The sequence below is a fragment of the Chamaea fasciata genome, unplaced genomic scaffold (genome assembly GCF_029207755.1).
Source record: "Chamaea fasciata isolate MVZ Bird 193981 ecotype frontalis unplaced genomic scaffold, bChaFas1.0.hap1 SCAF_19, whole genome shotgun sequence".
NCBI lineage: Eukaryota > Metazoa > Chordata > Aves > Passeriformes > Sylviidae > Chamaea > Chamaea fasciata.
The window spans coordinates 5,760,686-5,774,066 of NW_027094104.1; the positions used below are offsets into that span (position 1 = coordinate 5,760,686).

At 60.5% G+C, this 13,381-nt stretch overlaps 2 protein-coding genes across 3 annotated transcripts; both read left to right on the top strand.

The window, feature by feature from the left end:
* Positions 1-576: 576 nt before the first annotated feature.
* Positions 577-4,042, top strand: MRPL12 (mitochondrial ribosomal protein L12). Its single transcript, XM_066200624.1, has 4 exons — positions 577-852; positions 956-1,036; positions 1,150-1,284; positions 3,746-4,042. Exons 1-4 carry the CDS (start codon positions 592-594, stop codon positions 3,860-3,862), a joined length of 594 nt encoding a protein of 197 aa, XP_066056721.1. The 5' UTR covers positions 577-591; the 3' UTR covers positions 3,863-4,042.
* Positions 4,043-4,650: 608 nt separating this feature from the next.
* Positions 4,651-11,335, top strand: SLC25A10 (solute carrier family 25 member 10). 2 transcript variants are annotated; one of them, XM_066200623.1, is made up of 12 exons: positions 4,651-4,978; positions 7,881-8,000; positions 8,093-8,207; positions 8,284-8,332; positions 8,666-8,707; positions 8,970-9,013; positions 9,495-9,565; positions 9,671-9,763; positions 10,001-10,078; positions 10,186-10,242; positions 10,691-10,828; positions 11,256-11,335. In XM_066200623.1, the coding sequence occupies exons 1-11, from the start codon at positions 4,703-4,705 to the stop codon at positions 10,790-10,792; spliced, it is 1,047 nt and encodes a 348-aa protein (XP_066056720.1). In that variant the 5' UTR covers positions 4,651-4,702; the 3' UTR covers positions 10,793-10,828; positions 11,256-11,335. The 2 variants fall into 2 exon arrangements, with proteins under 2 accessions (XP_066056720.1, XP_066056719.1); XM_066200622.1 differs by lacking the exon at positions 11,256-11,335 and having other exon boundaries at positions 10,691-10,884.
* The last annotated feature ends 2,046 nt before the right edge of the window (positions 11,336-13,381 follow it).

The window sequence follows — 13,381 nt, forward strand, 5'->3', positions numbered from 1 at the left end:
AAATGGTTACCAAGGGGCGGCAACAGCTCCGGGGTGCAGATCCCTTTGTACTTCCCCCGCAGTACCTGCAAGCTTCAGCTCAAATGATGCTTTGGCCACATAAATTTCATCCCTACAAGTGTCAAGAATGTTTCTGTGCTGTAGATGCACAGTCCTAAATTATTAAGCTTTATGGAGCATTAGAATGTATTACTGCAATTAGTGAAAGTCAAAAAGGTAAAATGACAAAGCTTTCAGACTTTATTTTTGTTTCTTTTAATTTGCATTCATTATGCTTCAAATTTACCATTACCATTAACCATGGTGTACAGTGTAGAAATATAACCAATTCTCCTTCCAGACATTCCGGAGAGGAAGTAATTTCTGTTCCTTCAGACATGAAGCTTTTTCTACTCTTATTTAGAAATGATAAATAGTGATGGATTTATTGCGATTGATTTTGCAGTTCTATTGACACGGTTTTGCCTACATCTCCCATCGCGCCTTGCTCTGTTCCCCTCTGTCACTATTGGCTCTCCCTCGGTACCGGGCGGCCGCGCGGGGTGTGCCGGGAGAGCGCGGGGCGTGAGCGTCCGGTGTCCTCGGGCCGCCATGCTGCCCGCCGCGCTGCCCGCCGCCCGCCGGGCGCTGCTCCCGCTGCCGCCGCGCCCGCTGCCGCCGCGCCCCGCGCTCCGCGGGGCCCCCGCCGGGCTGCGGGCGCTCGGCACCGGCCCCGCGCGGCGCTCGGAGGCGCTGGCCGGGGCGCCGCTGGACACGGCCGCCAAGGAGTACTCGCCCAAGGTGCGGCAGCTGGTGCGGGACATCGCGGGGCTGACGCTGCTCGAGGTGGCCGATCTCAACGCGCTGCTCAAGGTGGGTGCGGCCCGGCCTGACCCGGCTCGGCCCGGCCCGGCTCATGCCGGCCCGGCCGCGTGCGCCGCCTGACCGGCCGCTGGTGCCGCTGCTCTTTCCGCAGGAGACGCTGAAGATCCCGGACGTGGGGGTGATGCCCGCGGCGGCCGCCGCCTCCCTCCTGCCCGCCCAGGCGGCTCCGCAGGTACCGGGCGCTCCGGGAGGGGCGGGAGCGGGGCCGCGGGGCCCACAGGCGCGGGGGCGGGCTCGGCCGGGGGGCTCGGCCGCGGGCCTTCACCGCGCTCCGGCTGCTTCCAGGAGGAGGAGGAGGTGGTTCCTCTCAAGAAAGAGAAAACTCATTTCACCGTCCGGCTGACAGAGATGAAGGCCACTGACAAGGTGAAGCTGATCAAAGAGGTGAAGAACTTCGTGCCAGGAGTGAACCTCGTGCAGGTGAGGAGGTGCTGCCCCGGGCTCTGGTGTGTTGCCCCCAGGTCCAGCAGCCTCGGCTCTCTGTTCAAAGGGAGCCTGGATTTGTGCATTCAGAAGCACAGTCTGCCTGTGTGCATCGCAGTGCAGAGACGTGGGGAACAGCATTTGTTTGCACATTTGTCTGGCGTTTTCCCTTGTCAGAAGCAGGGAGATGAAGGAGGAGGCTAAGAGAAAAGGAGTCAGAGATGTCTGTGACACCATCAGCTTCTCCAAACCTGAGAGCTGCTGTGAGCTTTCTTGCAGAGCTCAGAAGTAGCCAGCATCTCTTGCTACAGCTAGGTTTGGCTTGCCTTTCCCAAAGCTAATGTATTTTTGAAGTTAAATGAGCCTCTCTAATTCACACATCTTGCAATCCAGCTCTTTTCAGGGCCCTTCATTTTATAGGTGGTGCTGTTTCTTTCCTTGGAGGGGACGGGCCTCAGCCCTGGGCAGTGTCTGAGCTCAGACCCTTGACCTGGGATGTGGGCTCAGCATGTTGGATGATGAAGCTGCTACTGCTGAAGCATGTAATGTGCTACACTTCTCCACAGGGTGATGCTTTCATATCTTGGGGTCGGCAGTAGCATTTTCCAGCATTCCAGCTGCAGTGTTGAGCATTGCAGTGTCTGCTCCTGTTGTAGCCCAGGAGAGCAGAAGTGTTTGCTGATAATCTTCTAACCCATTCTTACTGCTCCATTGCAAAGCCAGCAGAGAAAGTCAGTGGCACAGGTACAAGTTTGGCTGTCCCATGGGGATAATTACCTGACTGTCACAATGGTTCCTCTGGAAGTTGTTCATCTATTACCCGTCCCAAGCAAACATGAAAATACCAAACCCCTTAATGAATACTATCAGCAGATAATTGACTGGAGAACCGATGCTGAGTGAGCTTGGCTTTGCATGTGGCACCTGCTGGATGGGCTGTTCCTAGATGCCAGTTATTGCAGGCAGACTCAAGTGTGATGTACCCAGGCCCAGCTCTTCGGGTGAAACACACACACAACACAAAGAGTTGTGGAGGTTCTACCTGCAGAGGTTGTGTTCAAAGTGGAGCCAAAGCCCATTTTTTGTAAATTTTACTGCCATCCTATCAAGGTGTTTTTTACGAGGTTTGCAGGGGGATCTGCCCATGCCCTGTAGGGCTGCTAACAGTATGGAGGGAAGCACATATAGTAATTACCTTGGGCACTGTTGGGACCTAAACCCAAACACTGTTGGGACTGGTCCTGTGGCAAGAGGTGTGTGATGAGACAGGTGTGTGATCAGCACACACCAGACCAAGGCTGGCTGCACCTCAGGAAGATCATTGGGAGCTGCCCAGCAGATGCTTGCCCTCTGTCACCACCAGCCCTGGACTCTAGCTGGGTTGGGAGCATGCTGCCTCTGCCCCCATGGCTGCTGCTACATGGGTCACACTTGGCTTGGGCTCTGCTCGTCTTCCCACCGAACACCAGGAGCAGCTGCTTCTCTTGACCGGGGCCGCTTTAGAATGGAGTAACACCTTGCTGAGCAGGGTTCAGGAATTAACCACCTGTGTTGTGTTGTCTGACATCATCGCAGTGAGCCTGAACAGGTTCCTGTCCAAATCCTGTCCTCGTGAGCAAGGGCATTTCTGCCCCACTGAGCACTGCCCACACATCTGTGCCTTCTAACCTCAGAAAAAAAAAAAAATTGTTTGCCACCACAGATACGTAGGCATTGAACCCAGCAGGAATCAAAGGGACAAAACCTTTCTGCCAGTACAGTGGCCAGTACAGTGGGCGCTAAACCCCCAAAGCGCTGTGGCAGAGAGCTGCTGCATATAAGAGCAGCAGGGGCTTGTCCCCCTGGGCTCACTTCCTTCTCTATAGCAGCACTGCAGTAAATTCTTTAAATTAGCTAAAGAGTTTTTTCAGCATGCCTTAAGTATTGCAGTGCTGCTTTGTACCAGTAGTTTTGCTTTAAAAGTCCCTAAGATGTCAAAATACCACATTGTTAAGTAGTCTGTGCTGGAGCTCTATTTTAGCCAGTGCAGCTGTGTCCAAACCCTGCACTGGCCTCCCCTCCTGCTGGTACAAGTATGTGAACCAAAACATTGTCACTGAGCAGAGCCAGCCCAGCGCCGGGCGGATGCTGCCTCAGCAGGTCACTGCCTGGGGCTCTGCCTGCACCCACACCTGTGCAGGCTGGGGTGCACATCTGGGAGCACCGTGTATGTGGTGGAAGAATTGAAGAGCAGTGAATTGCAGGAAAAGGTTTCCCAGCAGATGTTGCCATCGCTTGCGATCAGGTTTAGCTGCCTTCTGGTGGGATGTGCCTTAGTTCCAAGTGGAAGTCTCGGGGTTTGTGCTGGTCGGTGAGTTTCCATGGTTGGCTTAAGCAGAGGTCAGGATCATAGCTCTAAATCCAGTAATCCAGTTAGTGAAAGCCAGTTTACAAGCCTCGTACTTTGTCCCTCTCACAGGCAAAGAAGCTGGTGGAGTCCCTTCCGCAGGAGATCAAGGCGAACGCCTCCAAGGAGGAAGCAGAGAAGATCAAAGCAGCACTAGAGGCAGCAGGAGGGGTTGTTGTTCTGGAGTAATCTCACCGTGGAGAGACTGGTGCTACAGCTGCTGCCCAAGCTGGGCTCCGGACCTTTCTGAGTGCATGTGGCACAGTGGGAGTACTGTCCTGAAGAATGTTGTGTGGTTTGGCGGAGCTGCTACTTCCTGCCATCACCATGAACTCTACCTTATAAATATCAAAAAAACCTGTAAAATGATTCGTCTTTCTCCAGTGCCAGTTATCCCCATGCTCCCCATTTCACGGAATCAGAACGGTTTAGGGTGGAAGTGACCTTGAAAGTTCATCTCATTCCAGCCCTGCTTGGGCAGGGACACCTTCCACTAGGCAAGGTTGCTCCAAGCCCTGTCCAGCCTGGTCTTGATCTCTTCCAGGGATGGGCAGCCACAGCTTCTCTGGGCAGTCTGTGCCAGGTCCTCACCACCCGCACAGCCAAAAATTTCTTCCTAGTATCTAATCTAAATGTACTCTGAGTTTAAAGCCATTCCCCCTTGTCCTGTCACTACATGTTCGTGTAAATAGTCTCTCTCCATCTTTCTTGTAGGCTCCCTTCAGGTAGTGGAAGTTTGTACCAGCACATCATCCACCTCCTTACACTGCCTTTTGCTGATGGTCTCACCTCTCTGTTGATTGTTAACGAGAAGAACACACTTCCACAGGTTGTGGAGATGCGTGCAGGGTGGGAAAGTGTTCTGGAGCTGCTGATTATCCCTGCGCTCAGTGTGTGCACGCTAGTAACGCTGCCGTTTGTTCCTGTGCCTCTCCCACCTTTTCACGCTGCCCTTGCTGATGGCTTCACCTCCCTATTAATTAATCCCTGATAATTATTAATGGGAAGAGCCACTTCCCCGGGCTGGGAATGGGGATGCGTGTGGGGTGGGAACGAGGATTCCGGACCCTGTGGTTGCCGCGATCGCCACGGGCTCGGAGATGCGAGCCCCGAGCCCGCCCCACCCCCTTCCGGTACCGGGAGAGGGCGTGGCTTAACGGGCGGGGGCGTGGCCTTGTCCCGGTGAGGGCGTGGCTTCTGGCAGAAGCGGCGCCCATGGCGGAGCAGCGCGTTTCGCGCTGGTACTTCGGCGGCCTCGCGTCGTCCGGGGCCGCCTGCTGCACACACCCCTTGGATCTGCTGAAGGTGAGGAGGGGACACGCCGAGGGGCGGCTCTGACGGCGTGGGGAGGCCGTTTAGGGGGATGAAGGGCGAGTCTGAGAGGCTGTGAATGGTTGCGGTGGTTTGGGGGGGCTGTGAGGGGATGGGGAGACGGTTACGGGGGACCGGTAGTGGTGAGGAGTTGGGGGGACTGTTATGGGGGCCGGTAGTGGTGAGGGGTTAGGGGGTCGGTTTGGGGGCTGGTAGGGGTTGTGAGGGTCCCGGAGAGGGTGTGAGAGGATGGGGAGGAGGTTAGGGGCAGCTGGGACTGGCTGTAGGGGTCCCGGAGAGTCTGCGATGGAACGGAGAGTAGATCCGAGGGTCCTGGAGCGGGTCTGGGGGACTGGAAGTGACTGTTGAGGGATGGGGGGACGCTCCGAGTGTCCCGGGACCGGCTGCGAGACCGGCTGTAGGGGACTGGGCGGCTGAGAGGGGACGGGGGCGGATCTGAGGGTCCCGGGAGTGGCTGCGGGACCGGTTGTGAGGAACCCTGTGGGGGGTGCGGCTGTAAGGGTCCCAGAGCAGCTTTGACGGGATAAGGAATGGCTTAGGGGGGACTCGGAGTGACTGTGAGAGTCCTGTAGTAGCTGCGAGGGGTGAGGAGCTACTCTGAGGATCCCGGAGCAACTGAAGGACTGGCTTTGAGGTACTTGGGAACATCTGCCTGAGGAGGGGAGAAGGTGGCTGTGAGGGTCCTGGAGCAGCTTTGAGGGGTTGAAGAGCTGCTCTGTGGTTCTGAGAAGCAAGCCTGAGTGTCCTGGAACGGTTGTGAAGGGATAGAGAATGGCTGCGAGGGTCCCAGAGCAACTAAGGGAGCTGGAGAACAGCTGTAGAGGTGTGGGGAGACACCTGCAGGGGGTCGGTTCTGAGGAGCTGATTCGTGGCTGTGCAGGGACATACATGGCTGCAGGGTCACAAGACCCAGCCCAGGGGGATGGGTAGATGTGTGGCTGAGGGGTCTGGAGAGCTCGGGGTGCCAGCCCTAGGAGCTGAGGAGGGTGCCTTGGCCAGCCCTGCCTGGATATGGCAGTGACTCTGGGGCCGGCAGTGTTGGACACTGGCCCACTGGGCTGTGAGCCCTCCGGCCAAGATGTCACCTAGGCGCCGCAGATGACCTGGCATGCCTGCTCCCGCACAAAGGGCGCCGCGCGCAGCCCTGCGCTGCCAGCACCCACGGATGGGGCAAATGCCAGCACTGCCCAGAGCCTTGTACACCAGCCAAGTGGCGACGAGCCTGGCAGCGGAGCAGGCAGCGGAGGGGGAGGGAAGAGGCAGCCCAGGACAAGGCCTGCCCTTCCCAGGGCCATGCCTGTGGGTGAGGCTGGGACAAACAGCCCCTTCCCACCCCATGGCATGGAGGGAGAGGAAGATGTTCCAGGCACAGGCCCAGGAGAGGAGCCAGCCCTGGCAGGGCAATGCCACCTCCCCAGTGCTCAGCCTGCTGCCTTGTCCAGCTGGCCCTGTCTGCCCAGTGGAGGTGGCTGCCAGCCCGTGGGAGCTTGTGCGGGGTGCCCTGGCAAGGTGTTAAGAAAGGGAATTAGTCTGGCACCTGCCTCTAGGTCTGTCTCTGAGCCAGCATGATGGCTGTGATGTTTGGGCTGCATCCTCATGCTGTCCTGTGTGAATGTGCAGCCCCTGTGTTCCTGCAGTTGTGAGCAGCACAGCCTAGCCAGCTGTTTTTGCCAGAGGGTTCACACCGGATTACTGAATACAGACCTGCCTTTGGCCAAGAGTTCCCCCACAGCAGAGGCTGGTGCCAGGCGTGGGGAGGCACGTGGGGCCTCAGGCGCTCGCAGGGCAGGGGACGAAGGGCACTTCATCACACCACTTCATCACTTGGACCTTGGCCCCAAGTGAGGGGCCCTGGCCAGCCCACTGCATGCAGAGTGCCTGTGCCCTTAGGCCAACTCTGTGCAGCCACTGGCCACCCATGGTCTGCTGGCCCTGGAGTGACCAGCAGTGACCACAGCCTGGCCAGCCTGTCCCATGCCTGCCTGCCTGCCCTTCCGGCAGACCTGGGACTGCAGGCAGTGGACTGTATCCCTGCATGGCTCTGCCTGCCCTGCCCACTTCATCTGCCCCAGGCTGTGAACAGCCACAAGCTCTGGTCCCTGACGTCCAAAATCCACCTGTGGGGATTGCAAGCAGGCCCCTGCACCCCTGCTGCTGCCCCTTATGGGAGACAGTGGCTGTTTCCGGTGTCCTGCAGTGTGTCCCACGACCCAGCTGTGCCACAGCTTCTGTAGTGGGAGCTGGGCCTGATCCCCTGACAGCAGCCCTTTGCTCTCCTTATCTCCTGGGGCCTTTCACCCACATGTGGTCAGAGCATGCTCCAGCACCAGCCGACACGGTTCCCCTGTCCCAGCCAGCTTCTGTGCCTGTTGCCGTTGCCCCTGGTGATGGTGGGAAGCGTTGGGCTGCTACAGGCAGGACGGGGAGCGCCTGGCCAGCTGTGGGGTTCTCTTCCTGCCTATGTGATTCCTGCACTGGGGAGGAGGGGAAGTGGCTCTGGAGGCCTGCTGCCATTGCATGGCTGTGATTTCACCAGCCCAGGTGCAAACCCGCACTGGGCACTCGCCCACTCACCTACTGCTGGATGTACACACACACACACACACATCTTCCACCCTGAGGAGGCCCGGGAGAGCAGGCGCCACCATTCACCTTGGGGCTGGCTGCTGAGGGCAGGGCCTGGGCATTCCTCTCTCCCTCACTGCCTCCACCCCTCCAGTGCCAGGCTGGGCCAGTCTGGTGTGAGGTGTCTGAAGCTGTTGGCTCCTGTGCAAGTGCTGTTTAACGTGACACGTGCTCAAATCCACACTTGTTGAGTGTGCTTCTATCCCTGCCCAGCCCGGCGCTGGGCTGACACTGCTGCACTCTGCCCCAGGTCCACCTGCAGACGCAGCAGGAGGTGAAGATGCGGATGATGGGGATGGCGATGCATGTGATCCGCACCGACGGCTTCCTGGCTCTCTACAACGGGCTCAGCGCCTCACTGTGTCGGCAGGTGAGTGCCTGGAGCTCCTGCAGCACGTGCTGCAGCTGATGAGCTGCCCTGTCTGTGCCAGGGGCACGGCCACTCATTTCCCCCTCATCCAGATGTCGTATTCCTTGACTCGCTTTGGCATCTATGAGACCGCAAAGAAACACCTGGGCCAGGGCAAGCAGGGGCCTCCCCCCTTCTACCAGAAGGTGCTCGTGGCTGCAGCAGGAGGTGAGCCAGGCAGTGGGGCCCCTGGCCCTGGCTCCCTCAAGAAGGATAAGCCCCTGACCCAACTCTTTGGCCACAGGTTTCACTGGCGGGTTTATAGGGACGCCGGCGGACATGGTGAACGTCAGGTCAGTTCTATCTGCACGACCGGGGCTTTTGGCCCGTGCATGATGGCATTCGGGGTGGTGGGTGGTGCTGGGGCGCCCCCAACGTCTCTCCTGGCCAGCCTGCCCCGTGGTCAGTGAGCCAGGAGCTCTGTGCCCAGGATAGCCAGAGCTGTTCTGCCTTTTGGTGACAGCACCCAGCCATGTGTGACCCTCAGGGGGACTGGAAATAAAGGCAACTTTATTGGCCCTTTGTAAACGGGCAACACAATTCCACTGCCCTGTGCTGGGGTCCCCAGTGCTGCAGGAGACAGGGGGTTACGGGCTCCCCCTCACCTGCAGTGCTCTGCCTTCTAGGATGCAGAACGACATGAAGCAGCCGCCGGCTCAGCGGCGCAAGTGAGTGCGGGGCCAGGGCGAGAGGCGCTGGGGCGGAGGGTGGGAGGTCTGGAGGGGCCGGGGCTGCGGTGGGAGCGGATCGGCGCTCCCGGGGGCCGCGTGGCCGCGGGGGGGCAGCACCGCACCGGCGGCACGGCCCGAGCCCCGCGCCGGGGGCCGGGGGTCTGGGCCGGGGCCGCCGGTGCTCGGGGGGGGAGCGGCGGGGCTGCCGCCGTGCTGCGGAGCCTCGGGCCCTGACCTCTTCCCCTCTCGCTCCTTCCAGTTATTCCCATGCCCTGGACGGCATGTACCGTGTCTTCCGGGAAGGTGAGGCCGTGCCAGCCGTGTGGGTGAGCCTGCTCCGGTGTCCTAGCAGGTGCCGGGTCGGGGCTTACCCTCGAAGTTCTCTCAGCCAGGGCAGGGAGAAGGGGCTGGGGGATGCCCCTGGGGCTGGGGGAGTCCAGGGGTGCGCAGGGTTTGGCATCTCCGCATCGCCTGGCTGGGGCAGCGGCTGGGCAAAGTCTGGCAGAGTCTGGCAGCCTGTACATACTTGGTGGGAAAGGGTAACCTACTGGGAGCTGCAACAGAAAAGCGCAGGAGGGCGCAACAGGTGGAACTGAGGATGAGCAGAGGCAGGGAGGAGGTCATGCTGTTTTGAAGGACTCCCTACTCCAGCCCATTTGCTATGGTGTGCTTCACGCAGGGCTGTGTGAGGCGTTGGGGACACAGACTGGGTGTGGAAGGCGGCTCCCAGGGTAACGGAGTGTGAGTGATGGCAGAGAACTGATCCAAGTCTGTCTGTCTGCAGAGGGCCTGAAGAAACTCTTCTCAGGGGCATCGGTGGCATCGTCTCGTGGGGCCTTTGTTACTATTGGGCAGGTAGGACAGCTCTGCTGGGCAGTAGGTGACTGGGATAGGGACTAGGATGGTCCCTGGTGTGGCAAGGACGGGAGAACGTGTCACTGATTCACCATTTCTCTGCAGCTTTCCTGTTATGACCAGGCCAAGCAGCTGGTTCTTGCAACTGGATTGCTGTCAGACAATATCTTCACTCATTTCCTGTCCAGCTTCATTGCTGTGAGTAGGGCTGGGGTCCAGGGGGCAGATCTGGGGCTGGGTTTGCCTGCAGCCAGGTTCAGAGTGTCAGGCTGGGGCTGCCAGAGCTGCCACTCTGGGCTCGGTGGAGCAGGGCCCAGCACAGTGGCTCCAGGAGTCTCCTGGCCTGAGGTCGGGGGCCAGCATGGCTCTGAGTCTCTCCAGTGACCACAGCAGTTGCTGGCACAGAGGTCTCCTGACTTGGCTGACTCTCTGCAGGGCATATGTGCCACATTCCTGTGCCAGCCCCTGGATGTGGTCAAGACCCGCATGATGAACTCCCACGGAGAGTACCGGGTGAGTCGCCCACCTTGCCACTGCCTGTCCTCCCATCTCTGTGTGCCATTTGTGGCAGCTTTTGCCTCCCAGCCCCTCCCACCTCATCTCTCACCCTCTCACTCCAGGGTGTCATCCACTGTGCCATGGAAACTGCCAAGCTCGGGCCACTTGCCTTCTACAAGGTACCTGGCTGGGGGTGCATGGGGTGGGGCAGGCTGGGCTGAGCTGACAGCAGAGGTTGTGGTCCAGAACAGTCCTGGGGCAGGGGACCTTCCAGGTTCTGCTGTGGCAGCCCAGCTGCCTTCTGCATCCGGCCTTTGTCTGCCTGGCCCAGGCCTGGCCCCCAGGTATTGCAAGCCCTGGCCTCACTGGGACTCAGCCTGCGCCCAGGCACCACATCTGTGGCCCTGCTGCACCCATCAAGCTCCCGAACAGCAGTGCAGGTGCCAGGGGGGTTAGCACATGGTGCTGACACCTGTGTGCACCGTGGTGGCCGTGGTGTGACAGCGCCTGCTCCACAGCCCAGCCAGTGCTGACCCATGCCTGCCCACTCGTGCTGCCGCCAGGGTTGGGCTGCTGGGACACCCAGTGGCAAGCACACACTGACTCTTCCCCTTCTTGCTGTCTCAGGGCTTTGTTCCTGCTGCTGTCCGACTCGTTCCTCAGACCGTTCTCACCTTTATCTTCCTGGAGCAGCTGCGCAAATATTTTGGGATCAAAGTGATCACCTGAGTCCGAGGGACCAGACCCTGCCTTGCCCCAGGGGGGGTGAGCGTGTGGGTCACCCCCAAGATCCCAGAACCCCTCTCTGCTCTGGGGCCAATGCCATTCCCCCTCCTCTCAACTCTACTCCTGTGCCTTGCCAATACCTGTGGCCAACCCCCCCCCCCTTGCAAATCTCTCACCCCCATTCTCAGCATCTCCACCTCTGCATTACTGCTTCTGGGGGTTTTTGTGGGGGGGGTTCTGTCTTCCCACTTCTCTGTTGGCTCTGAGTTCTGTCCTTACTCCCCCTCAGCCTTTTCCCTGATGTGCCCCAGAAGCAGGACTGTGCTATCTCAGGGAGTAGGGAGATCAGATGCCTGGCTCTGTACCTCAACACAGAGCCCATGGGGCTGGGGGGCTACTGACCCCGCAGCTGTGGGGCTGGGGCTTGGGGCAGTGTGTGTGAAGCCTGTCCTCTCTCTGCCTTTAGCCTGCGTGCTCCTCCCTAACCCCAGCGCAACTTGGACCTCCTGCCCTGCTCCTGGCCTCCCACCCTCTGCTTCTGCTTGGCCAAAACTCCTCAGCACTGCTGGCTGCTGGGCTCTTCAGGGATTGTGCCTCATACCAATGATGGTGGGGAACATGGCCTTGCTCTGGCAGGGCCTGGTAATGCCTGCTTGGGGGCCCAGTACCCCACACCGGATCCGGCCTCTGTGGGGCCATCCCCCACCACCACTCTGCAGCCTCACTCACCTTGGGGCTGGGCAGATGTCCACCCCTCACAGCCCCTCACCCCACACTCCCCAGTGTGTGGGGGCTGTGAGCACCAGTCCTCCACTATGTGTACCCCTGTGTGTGCTGGCCCCAAGGAATCGAAAGAACTGGAATATCTGAGACCTTGAAGTATAATAAAGAGTGAAGGTGGCACAGGGCCTGCTGTCCTGTTAGGAGGGGAGAGATGCTGCACCCCGTTTTCATGGTCTGGGAGCTGAGCCCCCCAGAACTGAGAGAGGGTAGCAAGGCTTGGCCCCTGGCACGGTGCCACGGAGGGGGTCTTCACCCCACTGTGTGCCCAGCACCCCTGGCCCTGTGTGCAGAGGGAGCTGTGGGCAGGCTCCACAGCCAGGCCTGCGCCGAGCTGTGCCCGGTCTCAGCTGGACAGCAGCTCCAGGGTAGGGCTGTGCCAAGGGCGCCCGTCACCTCTGCGGGAGCTGCCTCCTGGATGTGACACTAATTGGGCTCCAGCACTGAACAGAGGCAGACTGGCACAGCAGAGCAGTGAAAGCTTGTCACCTTAACAAGGCCTAATGATGCTAACTGGCATCACCATTCTGGGCTTAGGCCCAGCCGCAGCAGAGGCCATGGGCAGGTGAGCGCTCAGGGAGCTTGCCCCTCTCCTCTCGAGTAGCTGGGGGCTGCCCTAGCAGGCTGTGCTTCCACATCCCCCACGTCCTGCAGCACCGCTCCTGGGGCTGATGGATGCTGCCCTGTGTCATGCAAAGGGCCAGCATGGAGCAGGAAAGTGATGGAGCCCCATGGCCCCCCAGCAGCACAGAGCCCTGCTCAGCCCCTGATGGCCAGTGGCAGGGACAGTCCAGCTGGGCTGTGGTCCCACCAGCTGCACCAGCCCTGCGCTCCCAGTGTGCACATACGCTCTCACCACATCCCTTGTGGCAGCTGAACTGCAGCAGTCACACTGGCAGGACAGCATGTGCCAGACACAGCCGCGAGCATAGCGCCCACAGCTGCAGTGCGAGGGCACTACTCTGTTCACAACAGAGAACATGGGGGCTGGCAGCAGCCTGTGGCCGTGTCTGTGCTGGCTGCTCCCCGGTCCCAGCCTGCCCAGCTGCCTGCAGGGGCTCCCCCAGGGCACGTCTCTCCCCACACCAGGTAGGGCTGGAGTCTGCCTGTCCTCCCTCAGAGCCCCCATCCTGGCCTGGAAGGGTGCCAGGGCTATCTCCAGGGGCATAGCCGTGGGCACGATCCCCGTGGCAATGGCAAGACACCCGCAGGCCCCAGCCCGGGCTCCTCTGCCCACACCCACGGGGACTTCCAGCCAGCGGCGGCCGCGTCCAGTGGGACCCCGAGGGAGGGCAGCTCTGGGGGTCCGGGGCTGGGCTGAGTGGGATACCGGGGTTCATGCTGGCTGTACGAGTAGTGCCATGGCCAACACGTCCTGCACGTTTAAATGTGTTCGTGCCGGGAGGCCGGGACAAGGCACCCCCAGGCCGGGGGCTCCCCCGGGTCTCTCTCCAGCCCCAGCCGGCCGGTCGCGGTGCGTCCCTTTCTGGGCTGTGTTTACCTGCAGCGGGACAGCGGCGGCCGGCACTGACCCGTCACCGCCGGCGGCGGCCGGAGCTCGGGTGTCGAGGCGGCTGGCGGCGGCGCGGCCCAGATCCGTCCGGGTCCCTGAGGGTCCGAGCAGCCTCGGGGCACGGCAGGAGCGGGCGGCGAGCTGGCACCGGGGACACCTCCCGGGGAACGGGACCCCCGGCCCGCTTCCTAGGGGCTGGCGCGGTCTAGCTGCCCACGCCGCACCGCCCGTCCCCGCCGCCGAGCCGAACCGGTGCCCGGGAGCGGGGCGGGGCAGGCACAAGCGGCGGCGCTCCCGCA

What these genes read in the sequence shown, in the direction of transcription:
- MRPL12 (XM_066200624.1), top strand. Translation starts at nt 592, where the DNA reads ATGCTGCCCGCCGCGCTGCCCGCCGCCCGCCGGGCGCTGCTCCCGCTG. An exon ending in ATCTCAACGCGCTGCTCAAG is followed by an intron (nt 853 to 955) that starts GTGGGTGCGGCC and finishes CTCTTTCCGCAG; the next exon opens with GAGACGCTGAAGATCCCGGA. An exon ending in CAGGAGTGAACCTCGTGCAG is followed by an intron (nt 1,285 to 3,745) that starts GTGAGGAGGTGC and finishes TCCCTCTCACAG; the next exon opens with GCAAAGAAGCTGGTGGAGTC.
- SLC25A10 (XM_066200623.1), top strand. Translation starts at nt 4,703, where the DNA reads ATGGGGATGCGTGTGGGGTGGGAACGAGGATTCCGGACCCTGTGGTTG. An exon ending in GCTCGTGGCTGCAGCAGGAG is followed by an intron (nt 8,208 to 8,283) that starts GTGAGCCAGGCA and finishes CTTTGGCCACAG; the next exon opens with GTTTCACTGGCGGGTTTATA. An exon ending in TCCTGTCCAGCTTCATTGCT is followed by an intron (nt 9,764 to 10,000) that starts GTGAGTAGGGCT and finishes GACTCTCTGCAG; the next exon opens with GGCATATGTGCCACATTCCT.